Source organism: Xenopus tropicalis, chromosome 4, assembly GCF_000004195.4.
Source record: "Xenopus tropicalis strain Nigerian chromosome 4, UCB_Xtro_10.0, whole genome shotgun sequence".
Taxonomy (NCBI): Eukaryota; Metazoa; Chordata; class Amphibia; order Anura; family Pipidae; genus Xenopus; species Xenopus tropicalis.
Genome location: NC_030680.2, coordinates 16,309,469 through 16,322,134, shown reverse-complemented (window position 1 = coordinate 16,322,134; position 12,666 = coordinate 16,309,469). Strand labels below are relative to the sequence as shown.

General features: G+C 43.8%; 1 protein-coding gene across 1 annotated transcript in view; it reads right to left on the bottom strand.

Annotated features, from left to right (window-relative positions):
- Positions 1-10,649, bottom strand: part of ovch2 (uncharacterized LOC100496902) — a 32,320-nt gene extending 21,671 nt beyond the window's left edge. The window contains exons 1-7 of the mRNA XM_031900502.1: positions 10,519-10,649; positions 7,754-7,857; positions 7,182-7,273; positions 5,382-5,554; positions 3,356-3,451; positions 1,507-1,658; positions 137-332 (exon numbers count right to left, since the gene is read on the bottom strand). Of these exons, the coding sequence (XP_031756362.1) occupies positions 137-332; positions 1,507-1,658; positions 3,356-3,451; positions 5,382-5,554; positions 7,182-7,273; positions 7,754-7,857; positions 10,519-10,648 (943 nt within the window). The 5' untranslated portion in view covers position 10,649. The remainder of the gene's footprint in view (positions 1-136; positions 333-1,506; positions 1,659-3,355; positions 3,452-5,381; positions 5,555-7,181; positions 7,274-7,753; positions 7,858-10,518) is intronic.
- Positions 10,650-12,666: the final 2,017 nt, after the last annotated feature.

Below are 12,666 nucleotides of genomic sequence, written 5' to 3'. Positions count from 1 at the left end.
CAGTCACTAAAACATGTCTGCAAAATTCCATAGTTATATAGAGCCATTTTGTATACAGTGAATATACATTGATAAAGAACAGCAACATTACATGAATACAATGAGACAATGTTTTATATTTGCACTTTGGCATTACCTGTATTCAATTGAAAGCTAACCCAGCCAAGCAATTTCTGGATGTCTGTGAAAATGCCTGGAGATCCTTTCCTATTAGCAGGCAAAAACATATTATTTTTCCATGAACGTCCACACCCCATCCCCCAGGAGGTCAGACCATGTAGCACCCAAGTTCCATGACGGCGTTGGCACAGCAATGGGCCTCCTGAATCCCCCTGCAATAGGCATTGTGGCAAAACACTCATTATCCCAAAAGTAATACAATTAGCCCACAATGTTAATAAAAATATGGGACCTGTTATCCAGAATGCTCGGGGACTGGGGTTTTCCAGATAAGGGTTTTTTTTGTAATGTGGATCTTCATACCTTAAGTCAAATAAAAAATAATGTAAACATAATTAAACCCGATAGGATTTTTTGCATCTAATAAGGATTAATTATATCATAGTTGGGATCAAGTAATAGGTACTGTTTGATTATTACAGAGAAAATGGACATCATCTTAAAAAATTTGAAATATTAGATTAAAATGGAGTCTATGGGAGATTGCCTTCCCGCAGTTCAGATCTTCCTGAATAATGGGCTTCTGGATAATGGATCCCATACCTGTATCATACTGAAAAGTGGTTTTGCCTATTTTTGCCCAATTCAAAATTATTTCCTGGTTCATATGCCCCGTATGAAATTTGACCATTCAGGGTCTGCATTTGGCCAGCATAAGCTGCTGACATAGCCCCTCCAGATTGAGTTGGAAGCTTCTAGCCTAATGTATAGGGGCCAGACATCTATAACTAGGTTTAGAAATCCCATCAGTATGTTCAAGGGGCCCTTGCTCAACAGATCTCCTTAGGCCTGCAATATGATCCAGTAGGATTTGGCAAAGATCAGCTACCCACTTGAATAGAGGGCTGCTTGTGTTTAGCAGAATTTTATTCAAGAGGGACAGATGGGGAAGGCATATAGGCATCCTGCAAATAATATTTGTGTGTCATTCAGACATGCAAGTGAGGGATGCAGGCCACAATGGGGCCCTGATCTTAGTACATGCCCTTTGGCATAAAGTATGGACAGGGTTGACACACACCACCTGACAGTGCACTGTTCACATTGCAGCCATTCCCCCGAGCAAAGTGCTTGAGTGCTTGGGCACCAAGGAGCGCAATCTTGTGTGCTCTTCCACTTCTGCCGTGGGGAATTTTATAATTACCTCTTATATATCATGTTGTAGTATCCCACAACCATACTGACAAATAATCATGTACGCATTTACCTAACCAGTTAAAAGCACTATAAATAATTTTAGGTATAACATTGTCCTACCCCTCCCATCACAATCCCAACAGCATTGAATTTGCTGTCTCTACAGAGAATGACATGACAAATATTCACCTGGCAGGCATCCTTCCCTCCTTCTGGAAATCCAGCACACACTATCTTCGAAGACACAACGGCTCCTTTTAGAGTCGCCATGACATCCAGGCATATCGAGAGGTTCACGAGGGGTAAGAGGACCTCTTGTAAAACACCAGGGAGTATTCCATCTGTACAAAGCCAGAGAATACAAGAGCTGACCCTGTATCAAGGTACTGTAGCTAAGGGCTATGGATATGTTGCCTATATATCCTGGGCCTGATCCTTCTACAAACCTTTTACATAAATCAAAGGGTAGAAAGACTTGATGGAAAAAAGCCACAGTTTAGGTAGATTATGTCTAGATATAACTTGTCTAGGTGGCCTAGACAATTGAAGGTGTAGCAAAAGATAGAGTCAAAATGTATTTATCAGATGCTCTTAAATCATAGGAAAAGGAACCCAAAACTCAAATTTCAAATGATCGAGTGACAGAGTTGTCTGGTACAACATGACACATCTTGCACAATGGTTACAGTTACCCTTTACAAAAGTCTTTTGTTTTTTCTTAAACAACATGAGACACAGGGGGTACATCAGCTTACATGGGTGAGAATTTCTGTAGTGCAGTCACCCATAACAGCCAATATGCAACAAGTTTGACAGTTAGCTACAGGGTTACATGGCATTTATACCTGCTTGTAATAATGTGTTTAAGACTCCTAAAGGGTAACTAATTGGGGAGTATATTCAGATATTTCAACCTCTAGACAATTTCCTGGTTTTTGGCCATGCCCCAAGAACATCTGACCACTTTCAGTCACGACCATTACACCCTGACAACTCTAATCATGGGTGTGCCTAGTAGTGTGTCTAGTAATCACAGAGATCAATACACGCTAAGATCCGCTCGCTTGGTGAGGTCGCCAAGCGAGCGGATCTTCTCCCGATATCCCCACCTACGTGTGGGCAATATCGGGCTAATTTGGTCGTTTGGACCCAGGGCCAAACAATTGAATTAGAACGACAGGTTTGGGCATCCGTCGGTTCAGGGACTGCCGATGCGGTCCCCAATCCAACTGATTTTTAAACCTGCCCGAGAACTGGCCGATTTCAGGCCAGATGTCGGTCAGGCATGCCTGTCGTTAGTGCCCATACGTGTATGGCCACCTTAACTCGCTGCGTGAGTTCTTTGATGCTTTGATGCAGATTTAAGATGCCAATTTGAGTCCTTTATACTGATTTGGCAGCTTATTTGCTTGTGTTTGGGAACCCCGGATGGCCCTATCCAACTGATATCTTTTCGAAAATTGGCCAGGTGTCTATCGGGCAGGTTTGAACGGGGACTGCATCAGCTCATTGATGTGGTCCTTGTTTCAGACCGCTCCTATTTTAATTGTTGCAATTTGACCATTTTCGGCCTGGGGCCAAATGATTGGATTGCAACAACGGAGACAGGATTAGCCTGATATTGCCAACCCTTAGCTGGGCACGTCAGGGAAAGATCTGTTCGTTTGGTTGGGTTATGTTATCTTACCTTTCAAGCTACAGGCATATAAAAAGGAACCCAAACTACACCAAACTGTGTCAAAATTCAGGAAGGTCAGGAACCTGGCTGGGATCAATTTGGCATGGGCTTTGAGGGTTATGGGCTTTGAGGGTTATGGGCTTTGAGGGTTATGGGCTTTGAGGGTTATGGGCTTTGAGGGTTATGGGCTTTGAGGGTTATGGGCTTTGAGGGTTATGGGCTTTGAGGGTTATGGGCTTTGAGGGTTATGGGCTTTGAGGGTTATGGGCTTTGAGCTGCTCAGACTGGGATTGTTGCAAGGCATGTTACATCAAGTGCTTTGTGTTACTTCAGTAATTCTTTATAAGCAAATATTCTTACTTTCTGTTAAATGACCCCACCCAAGAGTAACACATAGGTCACCCGGTTCAAAAACATCATCTGGGTTTGGCATACATGCTGGTTGGATATTGTCATCTGAAAACAGATTAAAAAAAAAAACAAAAGCTTGAAGATCAGTGAATAAAACAAATGCAGTTTACCATTATCCCTACACTAAATAACCTAGAAACATAAAGTGAGGGGTATATTCTTTGTTTTCTTTATACTAACAAGTAATTATAATAAAATATAATAGATCCAACCTATAAGTAGGCTAATGGCACGTGGGCAATGTGACTGCTGCTGATTTCCAAAGTAGACCCTATATTAAAACTCTGTATCTCAAGCACATGCAAAACTGACAGGAGGGCCACTAATTAAAAGCATAACAAAAAATGTAGGGTAAAAAATGCAGCACATTATTTTTTAGGCTTCTGCACCACAGCCCTTTAGCAGGGGAGATTTGTACCCCTAAAGATGCCCCCAGTAGCCCCCCATCTCCTTTTCTGCTGATTCTCAGCACATGCTCTGGGCTGCTGTCACTTACCTGAGCTTAGGGACCCACGCACAATATACTGTATATATACAATACAAGGCTGATTAGTAATTAATATATATTCACATTATGGCATTATGGCAGCTCAGAGTCCAGTGCAGTCTGCATCAGAACTTAAAAATCAACCCTAAATCATGGATAAACTTAATTTTCTGCTTAATGATTTGTAAAGACCCCTACGTTTAGCTCCCCAACAGCTGCCCAGAGAACTTTGAGCATGTGCAGTGTCACTGACACTCCTAATAGAATCCAAGATGGGGAGCTCTGGCGACAAAGGCCTGGATCCTGACCTATTATACAGATGATGAACCTTTAGGCTGGTGAAATAAATTCAGTATATAAAATATGGCAAGTGCTTCAGGCAGATCATTTTCCCTCTAATTAATAAGGGAATTAGTGACAGGCAGACAGGCCATTTTTAATATTAATTGTTTCCACCACATAGCTGTCGAAATGCCTGTTTGCCATAACCCTAAGGGTGATGGCCATGGGGAGATTAGTCGCCCACTTTTTTTTTGCCCCTTAACTCCCCAAAGAAGGCCTTTAAAGGGGTGGTTCACCTTCAGGTTAACTTTTTGTATGTTAAAGAATTGCCAATTCTTCGCAACTTTTCTATTTGTCTTCATTTTTTATTCGATATAGTTTTTGAATTATTTGTCTTCTTCTTCTGACTCTTTCTATCTTTAAAATGGGGCGTCACTGACCCCAGTAGCCAAATAGCTATTGCTCTGTGAGGCTACAATTGTATTGTTATTGATCATCTTTATTACTTATCTTTATATTTAGCGCTATTTTATTCATTTCCAGTCTCTCATTCAGACCACTACCTGCTACTTGGTTAAATTGGACCCTAGCAACCAGATAGTTGCTGAAATTCCAAACTGGAGAGCTGCTAAACAAAAATTGAAATCATTCAAAAACTGCAAACAATAAAACATGAAGACCAATTTGAAATTGTCTCAGAATAGCACTCTCTACATCATATTAAAAGTTAATTTAAAGGTGAACAACCCCTTTAATTATGTGTAATGATGTAAGAGGATTCCTCGGTGATAATCATCCGTACCAAAACTACATTAGTCATCTTACCGGTAGCTAGGGTAGATAATTACACGGTAACTGAATAGCAGATAGCAGATACAATGCAGGCAAAGTGTTCAGGGATATCTTTTTGCTTAAGATTCACTGTATGCTGACAGTTTTTATTTGTGGCTCCATAATCAATTTTGTTATGACAAAGTTGATTTTATAAAAAAAAATTTTGAGGTCTAAGAATGTCAAATAGCACCCACAGAAATACTATTTCTTAGCTTGCGGGTAAGTGTACTTATTTTGTCATGTGACAAGCAATGTCTGGCAATATTGGCCTTATTTAAAGAAGTGTCCTATTGTTATATTTTAAATAACCTCAGGCATTTATCAGATAACTATAAATCAAGTTAACAGCTTTACTCCCTGTGAATCAGTTACCAAAGGTTACGGCACCATCCAGCACCAGCACAGCAACATCATAGTTCATTGGCTGGGTATAGTTAAAGTCAGGGTGTTTGAAGATTTCGATAACCTTAAACGTCTGCTCTGTATCTTCTTTTATCGTTTGATCATATTCTCCAAAAAAAACTCTGATATAAGATTTCACATTCCTGTAAATGAAATTAAGAAAATAAATTACAGACTGGGGCTGTGGGATAGCAGGTATAGTAGGGAGAGATGGTGCCTATAGTAGCAGTGGGGGGATAATAGCCTCTGGGAAGGGACTGGGGCTGTGGGATAGCAGGTATAGTAGGGAGAGATGGTGCCTATAGTAGCAGTGGGATAATAGCCTCTGGGAAGGGACTGGGGCTGTGGGATAGCAGGTATAGTAGGGAGAGATGGTGCCTATAGTAGCAGTGGGGGGATAATAGCCTCTGGGAAGGGACTGGGGCTGTGGGATAGCAGGTATAGTAGGGAGAGATGGTGCCTATAGTAGCAGTGGGGGGATAATAGCCTCTGGGAAGGGACTGGGGCTGTGGGATAGCAGGTATAGTAGGGAGAGATGGTGCCTATAGTAGCAGTGGGGGGATAATAGCCTCTGGGAAGGGAATGGGGCTGTGGGATAGCAGGTATAGTAGGGAGAGATGGTGCCTATAGTAGCAGTGGGGGGGATAATAGCCTCTGGGAAGGGACTGGGGCTGTGGGATAGCAGGTATAGTAGGGAGAGATGGTGCCTATAGTAGCAGTGGGGGATAATAGCCTCTGGGAAGGGACTGGGGCTGTGGGATAGCAGGTATAGTAGGGAGAGATGGTACCTATAGTAGCAGTGGGATAATAGCCTCTGGGAAGGGACTGGGGCTGTGGGATAGCAGGTATAGTAGGGAGAGATGGTGCCTATAGTAGCAGTGGGGGGATAATAGCCTCTGGGAAGGGACTGGGGCTGTGGGATAGCAGGTATAGTAGGGAGAGATGGTACCTATAGTAGCAGTGGGATAATAGCCTCTGGGAAGGGACTGGGGCTGTGGGATAGCAGGTATAGTAGGGAGAGATGGTGCCTATAGTAGCAGTGGGGGGTTAATAGCCTCTGGGAAGGGACTGGGGCTGTGGGATAGCAGGTATAGTAGGGAGAGATGGTGCCTATAGTAGCAGTGGGGGGATAATAGCCTCTGGGAAGGGACTGGGGCTGTGGGATAGCAGGTATAGTAGGGAGAGATGGTGCCTATAGTAGCAGTGGGGGGATAATAGCCTCTGGGAAGGGACTGGGGCTGTGGGATAGCAGGTATAGTAGGGAGAGATGGTGCCTATAGTAGCAGTGGGGGGATAATAGCCTCTGGGAAGGGACTGGGGCTGTGGGATAGCAGGTATAGTAGGGAGAGATGGTGCCTATAGTAGCAGTGGGGGATAATAGCCTCTGGGAAGGGACTGGGGCTGTGGGATAGCAGGTATAGTAGGGAGAGATGGTGCCTATAGTAGCAGTGGGGGGATAATAGCCTCTGGGAAGGGACTGGGGCTGTGGGATAGCAGGTATAGTAGGGAGAGATGGTGCCTATAGTAGCAGTGGGGGATAATAGCCTCTGGGAAGGGACTGGGGTTGTGGGATAGCAGGTATAGTAGGGAGAGATGGTGCCTATAGTAGCAGTGGGGGGATAATAGCCTCTGGGAAGGGACTGGGGCTGTGGGATAGCAGGTATAGTAGGGAGAGATGGTGCCTATAGTAGCAGTGGAGACAGCCTCTGGGTTCCTATAGAAGCCATTTTCTAGGAGCCTATATGTACAGTATTTTTAACAATTTGTTACCTGTCAAGTAAACAGTGGGAAGCAGTAAGTACATGCCTACGGCTCACAAGGATTCCTCCACAAAAGTGCTTTCCATTGCGTTTCAATGATACCTGAAAGTAAAAATGGCACACAGCATTGTGCAGATTATTTTTTCAGGTACATTTTCCTATTTTGGCATGACTATATGTTAGAAAAATCATCTTGTCTCTCTAATACTATACTATAGTTATAGAGTAAGGGGTAATGTTATAACAGGTGCAATATTTGCTTCAGGGCAAATAACACGTAGTAGCAAAACAAGAAAGTGATCCCTGCTGATTGGTTGCTATGGGTTACTAGAACTGAGCATTGCCCTTTTAATTTTAAAGCTGCAATACTGGCAGATCTCCCTAGCACCAGAAGTAACATTTTAATGGCTTCTATATCTAGAAATCTGCTGAGGCCCCAATGTAGGGCATAGTGGGCAAGCTTAAAATGTTCCTAACCTTATTGTTTTTCCCTATTCATTTCTTAACATCACAACTATATACAAAATGATAAAAACACTCTGAATTCTATATGTAGGAGACACTGGGAAATACATGACTCACTGTCCATGGGTGTTGGCCTTTCTTTGATTCTCTCCCACCGACGATTCGAGAAAGGTAGTTCAAGTCCCTTGCAGAACCCAATGGGCTTTCTCCGCACCGTGCACCTTATTTTAATATGGAAAGATTTTGACAAAAATCCCTTATAAACAGGCAGAGCTGAGCCAACGCAAAAGGGCACCAAAGGCAATTCCCCAGCGTGGCCCTTACCCAGCCCCCCTCCAATCAACTCCTCCCTCAGCCCCTTCTTCTACTTACCTCACCACCCACTTGGCAACTCTCCCCTCAGCCCCTCCTTCTACTTACCTCACCACCCACTTGGCAACTCTCCCATCAGCCCCTCCTTCTACTTACCTCACCACCCACTTAGCAACTCTCCCATCAGCCCCTCCTTCTACTTACCTCACCACCCACTTAGCAACTCTCCCATCAGCCCCTCCTTCTACTTACCTCACCACCCACTTAGCAACTCTCCCATCAGCCCCTCCTTCTACTTACCTCACCACCCACTTGGCAACTCTCCCATCAGCCCCTCCTTCTACTTACCTCACCACCCACTTAGCAACTCTCCCATCAGCCCCTCCTTCTACTTACCTCACCACCCGCTTGGCAAGTCTCCCATCAGCCCCTCCTTCTACTTACCTCACCACCCGCTTGGCAACTCTCCCATCAGCCCCTCCTTCTACTTACCTCATCACCCGCTTGGCAAGTCTCCCCTCAGCCCCTCCTTCTACTTACCTCACCACCCACTTGGCAACTCTCCCCTCAGCCCCTCCTTCTACTTACCTCACCACCCGTTTGGCAACTCTCCCCTCAGCCCCTCCTTCTACTTACCTCACCACCAATTTGGCAACTCTCCCCTCAGCCCCTCCTTCTACGTACCTCACCACCCGCTTGGCAACTCTCCCCTCAGCCCCTCCTTCTACTTACCTCACCACCCACTTGGCAACTCTCCCCTCAGCCCCTCCTTCTACTTACCTCACCACCCACTTGGCAACTCTCCCCTCAGCCCCTCCTTCTACTTACCTCACCACCCACTTGGCAACTCCCCCCTTACCCTCTCCTTCTACTTACCTCACCACCCACTTGGCAACTCTCCCTCTCTTTAGCCTCAACTCATCTGGGCTGGATTTAGAGGCAGCAGGGCTACGTGCCTAGGTAGTTCCACCCCCCCCCCCCACACACACATAGTGGCAATCTTGGCACCCTAGTCAGATGCCCCTTCTGCCTACCCCTAGTTGTCACCTGGCTGGTAATTTACTGGTAAACTCATACTCAATGTTTTTAATAATAAAGTAACATAGCTAGGGTTGCAACCTTTTCTGGAAAAAAATATAAGCCTTACTATATTATATTGTTCTGCCCTATTAATATTATTATTATTGTTTATATAGTATTTATATAGCACCATCAATTTACACAGAGCTTTACAGACTAGAGGGGTGCAAAAGACAGAACAGTTAACATGTACAAATAAACAATTCACAAAAATGGTTTGCAGTACATTGGATGGGGATCGGAGACAGTAGGGGGAGGGCCCTGCTCGCAAGAGCTAACATTCTAAAGGGGAGGGCTGAGACATAAGGTCAGGGTAATTAGCAGGGTGTTAAAGTACGTGTAGGTGTGTAAAGTGACAGTAAGTGCAGAGTGAGAGGTGAAAACCAGTGGTTAGTGAATGTTTGGGGGGTTTAGGTTATAGGCTTGAGTGAAAAGGTGAGTTTTAATACAGTTTAAAGGCTTGGAGAGTTTGGAAGTGCCTAATGGGACGGGGGAAGAGTGTTCCAGAGGATGGGTGCAGCGCGTGAGAAGTCTTGGATGCGAGAGTGAGAGGAGGTGAGAATACTAGTGCCAGAGTATTATTTTAATGGCCAGGCCACTAAAATACTGACCAGGTGGCAACCATAAACATAATAGATAGGAGGAATGGTATTTTTTTTCCCAAAAATGTCAACTCTTCCTGCAACCCACAGTTATACCCAAAAACAGTACCCAATGTGGAACCTATTTAGCCACTGTCTAACCCAAAACCCCCATATTGTATGAGACAACATCAGGGGTACAAGGAAGTAAGAGGAACTGAAGGAATGGGACACTCTAGCAAATATGTCCCTACCCACAGCAAAGCATAGCCACAGACCTAGGCTACCTAGGGTACAAACATATTAGGAAATGGGGAGAGTGGTACAATTTAATCCATAGTCTTGAAAAATATTTCACTTAATTATAATCTAGTCCTGCTAGGCAAGCCCTTATTGGCTGTAGTTACACCAGTCAGCACACTTTATCTGGTTGGCACTGTATTATACAAGCTCCTTTCCATGTCAGCTGCTCTGTATCCGCCACTAACTCTACCAAACAGGAGGTAATGGTATGATGAAGCCAAAAGTGTGCCACCCTTGCCATAAGTGGCAAAGCTGCTTGGTTCCATCTGTTCACATCCAGCCTGTCGCAGGACTATTTTACAGTACATTTCTTGCCAACCTTTGTTGGGGTTCCCTTTTAATCCCAAAAGATATGTGTAGATCAAGGCTTTATGGAACTGATATATAGACAAATCATTTTATGCCATACATCAAAAATAGATAAACTGATTTATGCTTCAGATAGTTAGAATAATCATTTTTTAACAATGTACTTCCCAGAAATTGCCAATAACCTGAAAAAATTCTATAATATAACATCATTGCAAAATCATGCAGTCCCATAAAATAGATGCACAGCACAGGACATTATCCATTGCCCTCAGATAAATTATCTGTTATGATTACCTCTGATGGATCCAGGATCCTCTTCCCCAAGGCAGGATATCACAGCCAAGCTTAGAAGAATGGACCTTACAAGTAAGTTCCGTCTTGGCATCTTCATGCCTCTAACAAAGCTGGAAGAGGCAGTTGGCATTTTTATAAAGGAGACGAGGGACACAGTGGGAGGGTGATCATGATTAATTAGCAACTTGGTTAACTATTGACTTGAAAAATAAAAACAATAAAATAATGATAGTTTCCCGATGTAACCAAGCATTGCACCGTTTGATTTTTTTTTTAATTCAATGAAAGATAAGGGCAGATTACTGTTGTACTCAAGAACAAAGCACCAAATACAATGGGTAGATATAAATAGACGGACCTTTATTCTTTGAGAGGGCCCCACACACAGGCTGGCGTTCTATCCAGTCACACAAACACCAAGTCAGAGGAAGCCCCGGCAAGTCCCCAACCCATTTTCACTTGTGAGCCACACTCAGATGTAAAAAGTATTGGTGAGCCACACAAGCACGAAAGAAATTCATTGGGGATGCCAAATAAGGGCTGTGATTGGCTAAATGGTAGCCCCATGCTGACTGTTGGCCTGCAGGAGGCTCTGCTTGGAGTAAAACTGTGCCTCTGGGCTTCCAAAACTTGAAAAAATGGGCACCTACTTTGGGGCCACTGAGAGAAACACCAAAGGGGGTGGTGAGTAACATGTTGCTCATGAGCCAATGGTTGGGGATCACTGCATTAGGGGATGGGGGATCCATGAGAGCCAACAAAAAGGTCAGACAATTAAGAAGAAAATTACCAAAATGCCCACTCATATAGCTTTGTAGACCACAAGCATCTGATCTGCTTTGTGCTTCCCAACTGCCCCAGAAACACCCAGCAATCCTGAATTGTGGCCCCTGAGTGAGGTAAGGCGGAAAGTGGGTGGAGTTTAAAATGAAGTTGGAACGGAGGGTATGGTTCTGGCTAAAGCACTTTGGGGCAATAGTCTAAATTGTCCATCTTTTTCACATTCAGAATTAAGTAAGAATGGAAAGATCCATAAAAAATCCATACTAAGCACACTTTATGCTACCGGGCAATCTGTTAGGGGAAATATTATTTATTGCAGAATACTAAATAAACAAGATATTGATTGCCTTAAAATCCTCACACCTTTAGCAGAAAACCTTTACTTACCATAAACTCTCTTTGATGACCAAGAGGTTAAATACTTATTATATAGTCTTTTGTTTCCAATTTGCCAAACGGATTTACATTCTGAGAGTGAATTGTTTTTGTTTCCGTGCCCAGATTAGGCTGTGCCTGCTGCCAACTCATGCGTGTCGTTCTGTTTTGCTAGGATACCTTCCAACCTCTCTAACCCTTGGCTGCTCTATCTGGCTTCTCTAGCATTGCTGGAAGGTTTTTCATTTGCCTCTCTCTATACCTATGGCACATGGATGGGTAACATTATCATGAGTAAGGGGCCCTGGAAAGGACGTCACTTCTATGTTAGAAAGTGCGACTTCCCTATTGCCATAGGAAAAACCTCAGCTACTTGACTATGGTGGAGGGTACCTGGTACACTTAGTGCCTCCACCCACTAGAAGTGGGCAACACACTGCATATGGTTATAATACAAAAGTCAAGCAGAAAGGGGTCACAGAAGAATTCATTAAACTGCTTCTTGATTTCACTTGACATTTGCCCAAGAACCCCCTTGACAGGTGTACAAAACTGGGGTGCTGAAGATCTTTCTAAATGTGGACTTTACAATGCATATCATTCTTTTCTCAGCACCCAATGACCAACAGTCGCTAGTGGCCCCCACACAGGGGCTTCCTCCCTCCACCAGAATGGACAACAAAATTGCCTATTAAAAACTTCAAGAAGAGTCACAGTATGTCAGTATCGGTCAGCAGACAACAAATTGAGTATTGGATGCTCTCTTAAAGAAGCAGGCTCCACTTCTGACCCAAAGACATCCCTGTTTCTTTTACAATTGTTTTATCAGCTGCGTTCTCTGCCTACCAAACCTTTGTCTTGTTTACAGTCCTGTAGGACCCCAGTCCACCTACGTTGTAACCAAAGCTACTTAGGTCACAATTAGCTGACCATACTTGGGTACCCGCAGATAAAATAGGATCTGTACAAATGTGCAGTGTATATTGTTTA